Raw genomic sequence first — 13,980 nt, forward strand, 5'->3', positions numbered from 1 at the left:
AAAATCAAGGATTACTAAAAAAGAGAAAACAAAGAGAATGCTGAAAAAGAAGTGAAGGCAGGCTAAAGGTCTTATTTTGTCCAGTTTAGCAGAAGATAGGATAAGAAATTTTAAGTTTAGATGCTGATAAAATATAAGGATAATCGTTACAAAAAAGGCATTAAGAAAATTAATGTAAGATTCAGAATATGAAAAAAAGCATTAACATAAAACACAAGACTTCAGAAAAAAGAAAAACAAACACACTAGAGATCACAAAAATTATGTCTCCTATAATGAACGGGCACCTCCAGCATGCCAAGGCCTGTAGACCACAGGTCTGAAAATATCATGGAACGTTCTGGCTCTCATTGGCCTGGCAATGCCCCATTTGCTTGGCCTGCATCTGGGATTCTACCACTCCAGCTCAATTCCAAACTCCCTGGGCTCTTTTTTGCCCATGCTGTCACCTCACTTGTTTGGGGTATTCAATCAGCTCAGTTTTCTTGTAAGAAATTATACTCACAACTCCTGTTGGAGACAATGGAATATTAATTTTCAGTCACTTTTGTAATTATTTCTCAAATGCATAAAACTGTCCATCGAAGTCTTGGCGCTAAGCCAGGACTCCCATCAATCGAGCATCCTAGATGATTTCAACATACTTGATAATGCCACCCTCGATGCTGATACCCACAAATGTTTTAACTGTCCCTAAACTGCTGCCACATCACTCATAACAACTCCACGGCCCCATGAGCTAAAATTTCCCCTCATACACTTGGCACCAATCACCATCTTTGGTGTAATAGGCACAAGTTCAACTATTTTCAGTTCTGTAACAGGCTCATCTCATAGAGGCTGCCCAGACAACGGCATAACTCCTAGCCAACCACATAACCAAACAACTCAAGACTTAGAATCCCTCATTGAGGGATGAAGCCATGTGGTTGCTATGATAATTGGTAACAGATTAGCATTAAACTACCTACTGTGCATTTCAAGGTGGAGCTTGTGCCTTAAAGGGGACCTCCTGCTGCATGTGGGTTAATATAGGAAAGGTATCCAGAATAGTTTAACAAATAAAACAACAAACCAAAACAGTCAATTATATTACTCCAAGAGATTCTCAGATCCCCATTAATCTCTTTCCCTTGTCTTCTTCTGCCTGGGGTGAAAGGCTCTACACTATCATTTATGGAGCTAAATCAGTAATTGCTGGACCGATTATTTTGGGTTGGCTTTCTAAATTTGGTCCCTCTGAAGTATAAGTTTATTTACAGGAAACCTGGGAGGTTGTTATGATAAGTCAAATGCCAGGGATGAATTAAAACTTTACAGAAGGAATTTTGACCTCCATTGATGTTTGCTTTTGTGCTCTAAGTCCTGCTTCCTGCATCATCCTGAGAGGGGTCACCTGCTCCTCACCCCTACCCTAACAAGCACATATATCCTCTTGCTGCCTCTTTTAAACTTTTCCTTCATAAAAAAAGGCCTGTGCACTTGCAGTTTCTCTGTTCTGGGCTTTCTTCCAGAGACAGACAGAGATAGAGAGAGAGAGGGCCATCTTTCCCTGCCCCTTGACTTGGGACTTCTCCAACTGTGTAACAAATCTTTCTTTGACCATACCAAAAGACTACTGTCATGAGTTTTTCCACCTGAAAACTAACCTTGAAAGAGAGTTTCTCCATGTCAAGATGGAGCTGCTATAACACAAGGAACATTTCCTCAACCTGATCAAGAGGAACAAATATTCAACACAAAATCTTCTGCTAACCTCAAACTTAGTGGTGAAATACTGAATGCTTTTCCCTCTGTCAGGAACAAAGCAAAGAAGCCCATTCTCACCACTTCTATTTAGCAGTGAACTGCAAATTTTTGCCAGTGTAGTAAGACAAAAATTTTTTAAAAATTAAAACAAAAAATAGAAAGCATAAAGATTATAAAAAAGTAGAACTATGTGTAGATAAGACTATGTAGAGCATCTTAATCAACAAATCAATTATGAACTACTAATTTAGCAAGGTCACAGGATACAAAGCTAATATACAAAAACCCTATATTGCTTCAACAAGGGAGTTAAGTATCTAAGTTTGAATAGCTCAAATGACTCCCTCCAGACACCCCAAAATATTAAAAAAAATGCACGCTGATACAAAGAGGCTTTCTTTATTTTTATACCTCCCACTAAATTCTTTACAGTTTTAAGGATAATTCTAGAAATCTACATATCTTATGTATTATCTTGTTTATGTATGGCACTCAGTAAGTGCCAGTTAATAAAAACAAGATTTTAATAGCAGCAATACTCAACATAGTGATAATGTCAAAATGCAAGGATATCTACAAATAACTGTAAAGTACCCACAGATTCCAAAAACTGCATTTTTCTACAGTGAGAAACAATTTTCTATACTACAGCTTACAGGTCTGACATTCAAATCTAAGAATGGAAACCATTCTGACTGGATTTTCTAGACCAAGGTTAGCGACAACCATTGAATAAAGACATGTTTCTTATCACACTTGCAGCCTAAGTATAGTACAAAAAGCCAACTGTACAATAACAATACCTATTACAAATGATTCACAATATACTACAAATAGATGTCTACTTCAAACTGAATTCTGATCTTTATTTCATCACCAACTAGAAAGATACATAATCACACAGTGGACAAATGTGGATAGTAAAATCCTGCAAGGATATTAAAACACAAAGAACTCTGCCAGGCCATTCCAGCTTGGTATAAACAAATATCAACTCCACTTACCTAGGAGAAAGAGTGATGGGCCATAGTATTCTGCATTGCTGATGATGTGTTTCAGGGAGGTAGGCAGAGAACCATCCATCACTAAGAGAAAAGGAAATATCAAGGAGAATATGATCAGACTGGGAGTATTTTGATGTGTGGGGATGATGGAGCATTGTATTACACATACCACACTGTGGTTAAAAAAAAAGTCTATGTTGATTCCAATCTAATGGCCCCTACTTGTCTCCTCCTTATATTCTATTTATTCCTTGTCCATGCAATAACCTTTTAACAACAGTAAGTCAAAGAAAAAAGACACAGAGAGACAGAGTCGGGTAGCAGGCTGGAAGTGAACACAAATTCAAAAGCTAGAAAAGGAAAAAAAATGGATCATTATGAAAATAGTTGAACAATCCTTGTATCTAGGAAAAGTGATACTAAAGGACTAACTAAAAGCTATTCAAAATGGCATGGCCTTTTCCTAAAAAGTATGAAAAGGACAAATCTCTGAGAGAGTCAAATACCCTTCCAGAAAGTATCTAGAATCAAATACCATGTCGTATGCCATCTGAGAAAGCAGGGTCTTGAATAGCCTTCTTGAGGAAATTCAACATGGATTTGAGAAGTGCTGCTCGTTGTGGAATACACTGGACTCCTGGCAAGGGAGAAAGAGGATTATACTGGGTTCACTGTTAGAATACAATGAGCAGTTACATAAAACCAATTTTTAAGAGACCCATGTACCTACAGTAACACTAGCAGACATTTTAAGTGAGATCTCTGGGTGTTGGGAAGAATACTTACCTAAGCTTTGAAACTGGAAAAAAATAAATCACCAACGACTACACAAAACTAATACTAAAACTAAAAGCCTAAAGTAAAAAAGAAAAATTATAAAGTAAAAAGATTAAAACTCTCTGAACCTCAGTTCTGTTTTGAATATTATCTGCCCTCAATCATGGCTGCTTTGAAAAAATAATCAATGTATGAATAGTTAGAAAACTATAAAATGGTGAGATAAATGTTAATATGAATAAATGAACACCAGAGTGGCAAAATAATACACAGTTTTAAGAAGCAAACCTTCAAATGTACCACGTAAAGCTCCCCACAAAGCACCCTTTTTCACTAGTTTAGTAATTCACTCAGTGTGACAGGCTATCTATGTGTCTACGCACCAGGACGAGGGCCGGGGCCAGAGGAGCTACTAGTGCTGCTGGAGCTTGATGCCCGTAACTCAACATCCAGCCGGTGTTCCATAGAGATGGAAGAACCAGGACTACTTTCCATAGTCACATCTGCAACTGAAGGAAAAGTTATGATAAATTAGATAGAAAAAAAGGCACCAACAAAAGGAATATTGCTTGAGACAATTTTTTCCATAAAGTGAGATGAATGATATCAAAATGGAGAAGGATTAGAATATTGAAACCCAAAATGAAAATACAGTTAACTACTGAACAATTTAAAAGTTAGGGGTGCCAACCCTCCATATAGTTGAAAATCTGCATGTAACTTTACAGTCAGCCCTACACATCTGAGGGTCCACATCAGTGGATTCAACCAAATGTGGATTGTGTAGTACTGTAGTACATATTCACTGAAAAAAATCCACTTATAAGTGGACCTGTGCAGCTCAAACCTGTGTTGTTTGAAGGTCAACTGTACAACCTTTCCACAAATAGAAAGGTATTTAATACAATTAGTTATTCAAGACATGCAAATTTAAAACAATCCTACAAAAAGAAGTTCTTCAGTATTTCTTATCTACCAAATTTGGGTGGAAAAAAGGTGGTAAGTAAAATATGCGATTTCATATACTACTGGTGGGTAGAGCTTTCTTGGAGAGTAACTTAATAATAAATATTAAAGGCATTATGATAATAATACTGAACATATGATACGGAAAAGTGTCTATGATACATTGAATGAACAACGCTAAACTGAACAGTATGTTAATGACCTCATCTTCCTATTTTAAAAAGTGATATACTTATGTCAACATGTATTTGAACATGCATATAAAAAAAAAGACCGAAAAGAACTATACCAAAATAGCAGCTATGGTGGGTGGGAAGTGAGTATCCCTTTTACTTTACATACTTGGATATAATTTGAATTAATCGACAAGGTTCACAAGTACTTATTAAAATTTATAAAATACAATAAAGCTCCATTAGTAATAAACTACTATTTACTTTTGAAATATTTTCTTCCAATCTTTTATATACATATACAAACATTCATACACGTACCTACTTATACACGGGAAACACAAGCTTATGGTTTTATAACCTGCTTTTCATTGAATATAAAATTTTCTCTACCAGTACATCATAATCACCTGGATTAGCTGTAAAAACGCAGATTTCCTGATCTTCACTTACAAATTTACTAAATCTAATAAGCACTGTAGACAGGGTCTAAATCTTTAGCAAGCACTTTATTCTTATGCTTACTAAAGTTTGACAACCACTGATTTATAGTGAACAGTGAGTGAGTCTTTAAATTGTCTTCTACACTACACCATTTAGGAGATGTCACATTTTAATCAACACTTGGCTCTGCACCATTAACTCAAATGCCAAGTTGCCCGCTGTAGACTAGAGATAGAAATTGGGTAATTTCTAGGGACAACAACATACATAGATAACTATGTTCACACACACACACACAAAAAGAGAGAAAAAAAGAATGACAACCTATGGATATTTAGTGTCAAGAATGAAAGCGTTATAAATCCTAGTACCTTTATCATTAGCATAACAGATACATGTAATGACATCTTAGGTCATCAAGATAAGAACAATTTAAATTCTAAGAAAGCTATTTTGTGCAACAGTTCTTAATTTTTGGTACTATTATTAAGAACTATGCACAGTGGGGGAGAGGGGCAGGGAGGTTTTTAAAAAGGACATACATGATGCACCTGAAGAATATTTGGTCTTCTATCTTTCCGATTTTATGTTTTAAAAGTTGTCCTCTATCCAACTTTTTCACCTCTCCCTTCCCTTCTCAAAATAGCCAGATAGTTTCAGAGTGTCCCATTTTAGAATCTACACTCTCTGTGTCTTTCCCTAACACATATTTCAACACCTACGATGTATCAGGCACTGCTGGAGATTATAGCAGTGAACAAAACAGAATCCTGATTTCATGGAGTTCACATTTTAGTGGGAATAAGAAGATAATGAACCGATAATTAAGAAAACAGCTAGTATGTTTTGAAATAAAACCGATTAACACCATGGAGTGACTGTAGGGCTCTACTGCAGCTCTACCATCTGCTTCACTTTCCATCTCTACTCCCAACAATTGTTTTGTTGCTGAAAATATATTCTCAAGTCAGTTGTGCACTTTAAAATTTATAAGGAAGAATGAAAATTGAGGTTGGATGACAGGAAAATGTCAAGCACAAAAATATTGACTTAGTAACTATTAATTACCATCCATATCAGTTTCCATTTCTTCTCCTTCTTGTGTAGTACTGGGTCTCTGGATCTTTGGCTTGATCACAAATGGACATTCTTTTCGGCACAAATCTACTTCATGCTACAATCAAGGGGAAAACAATAAGGTAATCTTACATGTATATACCAGGGATTAAAAAGAATTACAACGAAAGAATGTCACAGGCAGCTTACAGAATTGGTTTCTAAAAACAAAAGGAATAAGATCGCTCTTTAGGGTTATTAGGATAGTTCCCAGGCTCAGATCTCACCATGCATAATAATACCTCAAGTCTATAAATGAAGATAGAAAGTCCACTATGAGATTGAAAAGCTGCCATGTCCAGGTTGGTGATGAGGTCAACTACTCTGACGGCTCTGGTGACAAATGTTATCTGGTCCTGTTCATCGCCTAGAAACTTTATGACCTATCAGGGAGAGAAAAAGAGATAAAACCAATCAAATGAAAAGACACGAAACTGTAAAAAACGTGCTCCTTTGGAAACAATGCAGTCTAAGGTCTCAGGGAGTCAGTACAGTACAGGAGAAACATGTGTTTGATTCTTGGTGCTTGCCAAATGACAGTTCTATCACTTCTGGCAATTAATCTTCTGAGGTATTAGGGACATGAACTACTTTTCAGGATTAAGCTGGTGCCCAGTATCCAGCACATAGGAAAACATATCCCCACTAAGGTCATGATAAGACGTGGCAATGTCTTAATTAGTACCCAGGGGCTCCTATCATACCACGCTGGACCATGATCAATTCTTAATAATGGAAATAGCTGCTCTTAAAAGTTGTTAATGAGATAACCGGAAGGCCAAACTTGAGAAATTAAGTGTAACATTTTCTGGGTAAGTGTTCTTATGCTAACTGCTCTCACTGCGAACCATTCCAAACTTGCAACTCTACACTCTCTTTTAGTTGACTTCCCACAAACATATTTTTTAAAGTAGAGTACCTTCAATAAAGCTTCCATCATTCCACAGGAGACCAAGGCTTCGCCACCAGCATCATAGCTAGCCAGATGGTATAAAAAAGAGAAGAGAGCAGTGGCAAACTGGTGAGGGTATGGATCCATGGAAGGATCTAAAAGGGAGATTGGGAGAGGAGAGAAAGAGTAAGATCAGAATTTGCTGTTAAGTTGGCAGGATATTAAACAAAAGCAGACAAGATGAAGGGTAGGGTTCCTCCTGGTGCCTAGGATAATAACCATCAAAACTTACCAATCATGGCCTGGATACAGTTCCGCACAAGTACAGGCAAAAATCCATGGTAAGAGGCAGTTCCAGTACAATCAATAATACTGCTGAGTTTGGGAGTTCTCTCCAAGTGGACAATTGATGTTAATGTTCGTAAAGAAGCAGCTTTAATCTCCTGTGAAAACAGAAGGTAAACGTGGGATGTGTTAAATAAGAAATATATGACCAATCCAAGTTGCTAATACCCCAAACTCTAAAACTTAAGTCATTTTACTGGTAATTGCTTGGAGTAGATGGAGGTTTGTTGAGAATAACACTGAAAACCCTGCATTTGTTAACTCTGCAGCTAAATATTCAAAGAGGAAGAAGTAAAAGGGCCAAGCTTCCTTCCCTCCTGGGGTTCATTCAAAACCTCTGGGAAAAACCAAAAGGAAAATACATGTAAGTCTGATATACACAGGAGAATACTAATAAATACTTACCATAAGCTGCTTATCTGTTATTTGAAGGACATCTACCAACTCCTCTATCAATCCATTATACAAGATACTGTTTGCTGACTCCTGCAAGGCATTGGAATACACTGCAAAAGGAGAAATAAACACTTTGAGCAAGAAGGCAGTGGTCAAGCCACTGCCTAATGACAAAACCTTTTGGCACCTACTGGTTCTGGGGAAGGACTCCCTTCCCATCAGCACTGGAGGGCAGAATCACTGAATTCTAGAGGACTGGATCAAATATAATAAGCTCCAAATACCCACCAAACTGACCAATTCTCCTATTAATGGTATCGACTGTCTTGAGCAAGGATTTTCAAGAATAAAAGTATGAAAAGATAATAAACAGTTAATTTTTTATAACATTATTACTTCAAAACTATTATGCCTTGGACTCCATTTTAGTCTCTCCATGTGTTTCTATTTTTTTACAGGAAACACACAAGCTATAAAGAACAGAATTTATGGACTATTGTAGATTAAGTCAGAAATTTGTATGACACTGAAGTAAAACTTGAGAATACAGGTAATCCACTTCCAATGAATCCTACACGGAGGTAATATTGAACATAGTCTCCTGAAGTACTAAGTAATGGGGTTTGAGTACATTTGTTAAAAACTGAATGTGCTAAACCACTAACACACCGGAAGTTATGCTAGTTATGAGTAAAAACAGATTAACAGGAATTTCAAGGACCTACTATATAGTATAGGGAATTATATTCAGTATCTTTTAATAACCTATAATGGAAAAGAATCTGAAAAAGAAAAAAAAATCTATGTATGTATAACTGACTCCTTTGTTGTATACCTGAAACTAACACAACATTGTAAATCAACTATATTTTAATTAAAAAAATTAGAAACTTCACTTTAAGGAACTCATAGTTTAAAAGAACAGAAAAACAAGTAATAACATAATAAAGAATAGTAACATTAATAGCAGCTACCATTTTATACCTTTTATGTGCCAGGCCTGTACTTTAGGGGTTTTCATTTAATCCTCAGATCAGCCTATAAAATACATACTATCCCAATATTAAATGAAGAAACTAAGGCCAAAAGGATAAACATATGCTTAATAATCTGCAGAATCAGGGTGAAAGCCTAAGACTGATTCCAAAATTAGTGTGTTTTCCACTCTATCACTCTACAGGAAAAAGTAAAATGCATAGTATCGACTATTTAATGAATACTTTCTGATTTATTTCAAAATTATACTCCTATAGAAGAGGAAGATGAAATGGGAAGAGGGAAAACAGGGCCCACTGGGAGATGGCTACCTGAACACTCATTTAAAACAAAAGACCAAAATAAAAATTAAATCTATATATGTCAATAAGCATCATTCTTTCTGATCCAACATTAAGGAGTCTGAGAATGATGAATATGGTGAACACTAGGAATGCTGGCAATTGTACAATTTCACTTGTCACCTAGGTAACTTTAATAAGTCTCATAGCAACAGACAGTTGAAGTTCAAAGGAAATCAAGTCTAAACTGCCTAACCAGGGCCTGTTAATTATACCTTGTTGTTCTCTTACCTAATATAGATATTGCATGCAGCCTGGCCTGAACAGCCTGTAATCGCTTCCTGTGATTAGAAAAGCCATGGGCCAGCCGTATGTGTGTAAATAACAGCATCTGTAAAGACATTAAGACCTAAATTAGGACACCAATGGAAAAGGTGAGTATACTTTCTGGGGGCTAAACCTTACCCACTGGGCTACTTGGTTAAAATGGTTTATTTTTGCTATTTGTGATCAAAAAGAACAGTTCCATTTTGAGGTCAGATGACAAAATGGGAGGGACAAAGGCTAACAGAATCCTAATATCCTAACATAAGCCAAGAACTATACTGGAAGGTGACAAACTGGAGACACTTTGGCAAGAGTTCTGATTATCATTAATCAAATTAAATATTTGATCACCACTACAATGAGCAGAAAAAAATAATACAACTAAATGTTTTCTCCTTTGGTATCCAAAGTGTTGAGCTGCCACCACTTCTTAGATACTCATGGTGAATAAGGCAGCTTACATTTTCTTCAAACTCTCTTAAGGACTGAGGAAGTCAGTTAATTGTTGACCTTACTAAAGGTGAGAAAGGTGAGGAAATTAAGGCCCACAGAGGCTAATCTGCCCATGGTCTGACTCCATTCTTTTTGCTATGCTATCTCCTAGCCCCCGCACATATAATTGATCCATATGGCTAACAACCACATGTTTTAGATATTTTTAAGACATATCATACCTGCTTATCCTTAGGAATGCTGTACATTTTGGTAAGAGATTCCATGATTTCAGAAGGGCTTTCTGAAATCTACATTAGAAAAAAAAACATTTAAGAACAAAAAGTGAACCAAATGTTAAGAAATCAGCCAATAGTCAAAGATTCCCCCTTACCTTGTCAAGTTGCTCTATGTGAATATAGTGTAGTGTGTTACTAGTTGTCTGAAATTAAAAAGATAGGAGAGTTGTTAGGAGTCACTGTCTGTCTATCTTAGCTTCCCCTTGCCATAGGACTCTAAGAGCTATCTGAAAAACAAGATATCACCCTAGGTGGAAGCCTCAACTGAATGCTCTTAAAATCAAAGTATCTTTAGAGGCTCCCCAAATACCCATTTTATACAGAATATTCTCAGGAAAGCTTCTTTGAAACCAGTAGTATCAAAATATAATGCCCACAGCCAGATACATTTCATATTCTTCCTTATCCGTTTTTAACCTTCATTGACTTAATATTCACAGCAAAGAATGAATCCATGAAAATGGTTTCCTTCTAAAAGTGCATTAGAACTATTTTCAAGGCACCATTAATCTAAAAAGATTATTTATTATTATATATTCTAGGTAGAAAGAAAAAAAGGTATTTTTATATACATATTTATTATTATATATTGTAGGTAGAAAGGAGAAAAAAGATCTTATTCACCAGGCTACTTCTAAACCAAAGTGAATTTTGGTATCTCTTCAAAGAATATGGAACGACCAGATAATTGAAGCAGGAGCCTGCAAGCAATATATAGACTTCCTGCAGGCTGGTTTAAGTAAAGAAAATTGAGCCATCACTATCCAGGTTATTATACATATAGCATGGTAGAATTCTCAACTGAGACTGAGGAAAATACACAAGTCATAACAGTGCCCCATAAATGGAGTCCTGTCTTTTGGCAGTTCCAATGTAAGTAAGATTCAAACCTATTAGAACTGGGCATACAATGAACACTTATTCCTCAGAAGCTGCTCAGTATATTTAGCTTGGGAGAGTAGCACTGTAGCTCAACATCATTCCCTCATTTTCCTAAGGAGTCCTAGGAAGTCAACCTCAGTTACAGATCAGACTCTATTAGAATAAATCTGAATGAGACTCACCCTTTTCTCGATTTTGACCTCGGCCCCAGGGTCTGCATAGAATTCAAAGTGTAGTGTAGTTGCACTCGGTGGGTATTTCTGTGTATAAAAGCATACAAAGGAATCAGATACCATCTTCTCCCTAATCTTCCCTCAAAGTCCTAGCCAGTTATCCAACTCACTGTGGCAGCAGAATGAGCAGTGTAGTCAGCAGCTACAGTGCCTTCGCTCCTTGTTTTAGCAGAGCTCTAAAAGCCTTCATATTCCTTACTTGAAAGTTATCAGTTGCTCTTTCTTTCAAGAAATCATTTTGACTGCAGCTATTCTCAAGAGGGAAAAGAGGGGCAAGTCTGCACCCAGTAATAAGAATCCAAGGATGGAAGACAAAAACAAGGGTGTAGGTATCAGCTTGAGAATGGAAAAAAAATATTTTAATGGAAGCCTTAAGAGTATACTGTGACCTTTTGATAATCTTTATTCAAGCTATGCCTCATGGACATACACTCATAATTCTTCAAATACTCCTTTCCTTACTATTCTATACCATTTCTCATGATATCCAACTGCTTTTCTGCATAGGCAGATAGCAAGTCAATATAAACCAGACCCTGACAACAAATCCTCTTTAACTCTAGAAAAGCAACATGAAAAACAAAGTAAGACTGCAACAACATGCCCATTAAAGCATATCTTTGAAAGAAATCAGTAGCAGTGGCTGGGGATGGAGATTGTTGTATACCTCTTTATACTCTTTAAGAATCTTTTAACATGTATATATGTGTATTGCTTCCTTTCAAAGTACACAAAGTTTTCAAAGTCCCATGACATGCCAATAGATAAAAAGGATTTCTTAACACAGGCTGAGATCAAGATGGGCAATGGAAATCGTATAAGCCCAGTAAAGAGTATCATAGTGTTCTCTCCAAGTGGCCAAGAACAACCTTAATATACATAAGAAATCTCAGAAGTAACCAACTAAGCTTTAAGGTGAAAAATTATTTTCTCAGCATTGGAACTCTAAACTGAATATCCTTTAAGATTTCTATAGCTTTGATTATTAAGAGAAAACACTCACCTCCCAAATTACCCAACGTCCATTCATATAATGCACACTAAAGAAAGTATACCAGCAAAGGTGGGAAAGTAATTTGTTCTTATTTGTAGTTTTTTTGTGACCAGAAAAAGAACCATTTTCACAGGGGGAATAAGGCTTGCTAAGAAAAATATACCACATTTCATTGCAGTCATCTGTCCTATACATGACAAATCGACAGAAGCAGTGTATCTGCTGGAAAATATAGTTGCTTCTTGGCACAGGACTGTTACAATAATCCAATTGTGCTTCGTGGTTCTACAGCAATGTATCAAAGCAGAAGGGAGGATGGCCTGAGCTTATAATCTAAATGTGAGTGAAAGATAAGAGCAGGACAGGGCATGAGGGGTAAACACGGAAAGCACACAGAACATTGTAAGTTCTCAATAACCAAAATGGCAGAACTGTTCTCCAGGCAACTGTTCTTAAATCATGCCAGACTGCCCAGAGTTCTGATAGTTCCAATGAGAGAAAGCAAGGAAATGCACTTTCTGGGATTTTTCAGCACTTTCAAATGGATTCACCAAATGCAGTTTCCTACTCAAGAGCTGGATATGATAATATACTGTGTTTCTGAGATTCCTCATCTACCTACCACCAGCACATTGAGGACCCAAGTTTTTCTAGAAAAGGTATGCTATATCTCAGCTGAACTCGGGTTCCACAAAGGTCCTGATTTAAAGTAGCAACGTTAAATACCATATATTCATTGTAAAGTAAGGCTCAGGAAGAGACCACACACAGCTCTGCAAAGAGACACTCACATCCCAAAGACTTACTTACCATCATATGCAAGTCTCTGCAACATTCTGCAAGTCCAAAGCCATTCTCCTTTCCACCCCAGCTCTTAGAAAAGGAAAACAACAGCGTTAAAACAGTGCTTAAGGTAGACGTATGTATAAAATATTAAAGAGTATATGTCTGCTTGGAACAGTGTTGTGAAGACACCCAACATTAAAGTCAAACCAAAAAGAGGGAGCAAACAGAAGCAAAGACTTAAGACTAAAGGCAAGATGGTCTGCCTAAAGGTGATTTCTCCAATGAGGTCAATTTCACTGTTCTGTAAGGATGTTACTGGGAAGAACATGAGCAGCTATTGTAAGCAAATGCATTTTACATGCCGGCAGTCATGCTTGCTGAAAGGTGAGTCTTAATCCATCAGGTCTCCAGCACTGTATTATGCTTTCCATCCTCAGCTTGTTTACCTCTCTCACTAGAGTAGAATCACATACTCTGGTTCCTCACTTTTTGACATAAGCCAAAGTGCAAAGTAGAAGATTCTGCACTGCTTATTACTACTGTACTGTGCTACCACAAAGTCTTAAAACTCATCAATAAGTACTAGCCCCTAAGGGAATGGGGGAGAATGGCTCAACTGTATACTATTATTAACTTCCAAATCTAAAACCCCAGCCATACAATCTTGCTTAAAAACTAGCCTGTATTTTCAATAGCATTTGAAATATCAGTCATTTTGCCTAATTCAAAACCCTCCCAGTAGAGTGGGTATCTATTGAAAACATTCAAGAGCAAATGCATTAGTTCCTGCTTCCTGGGACAAGGCATACAGCTGGGGTAAACAACTGACAAACTTGGTGAATAAGGGCTTCGAAAAGTTCCACACACTCCTGGGAATCTTCAAGGCCA

The 13,980-nt window shown here is 36.9% G+C and overlaps 1 protein-coding gene across 3 annotated transcripts in view; it reads right to left on the bottom strand.

Annotated features, from left to right (window-relative positions):
* The window catches only part of HUWE1 (HECT, UBA and WWE domain containing E3 ubiquitin protein ligase 1), a 138,462-nt gene that overhangs the window by 74,072 nt on the left and 50,410 nt on the right, over nucleotides 1–13,980 (bottom strand). For 2 of the 3 annotated variants that reach the window (XM_031671118.2, XM_031671111.2), the window contains exons 8-20: nucleotides 13,117–13,179; nucleotides 11,262–11,339; nucleotides 10,293–10,340; nucleotides 10,141–10,209; nucleotides 9,431–9,530; nucleotides 7,872–7,993; nucleotides 7,414–7,564; nucleotides 7,149–7,276; nucleotides 6,472–6,612; nucleotides 6,182–6,287; nucleotides 3,914–4,039; nucleotides 3,289–3,390; nucleotides 2,754–2,834 (exon numbers count right to left, since the gene is read on the bottom strand). In XM_031671118.2, coding sequence (XP_031526978.1) covers nucleotides 2,754–2,834; nucleotides 3,289–3,390; nucleotides 3,914–4,039; nucleotides 6,182–6,287; nucleotides 6,472–6,612; nucleotides 7,149–7,276; nucleotides 7,414–7,564; nucleotides 7,872–7,993; nucleotides 9,431–9,530; nucleotides 10,141–10,209; nucleotides 10,293–10,340; nucleotides 11,262–11,339; nucleotides 13,117–13,179 — 1,315 coding nt within the window. The remainder of the gene's footprint in view (nucleotides 1–2,753; nucleotides 2,835–3,288; nucleotides 3,391–3,913; nucleotides 4,040–6,181; nucleotides 6,288–6,471; nucleotides 6,613–7,148; nucleotides 7,277–7,413; nucleotides 7,565–7,871; nucleotides 7,994–9,430; nucleotides 9,531–10,140; nucleotides 10,210–10,292; nucleotides 10,341–11,261; nucleotides 11,340–13,116; nucleotides 13,180–13,980) is intronic. The other variant, XM_072956710.1, reaches the window with a different exon arrangement.

The sequence above is a fragment of the Vicugna pacos genome, chromosome X, assembly GCF_048564905.1.
Source record: "Vicugna pacos chromosome X, VicPac4, whole genome shotgun sequence".
Taxonomy (NCBI): domain Eukaryota; kingdom Metazoa; phylum Chordata; class Mammalia; order Artiodactyla; family Camelidae; genus Vicugna; species Vicugna pacos.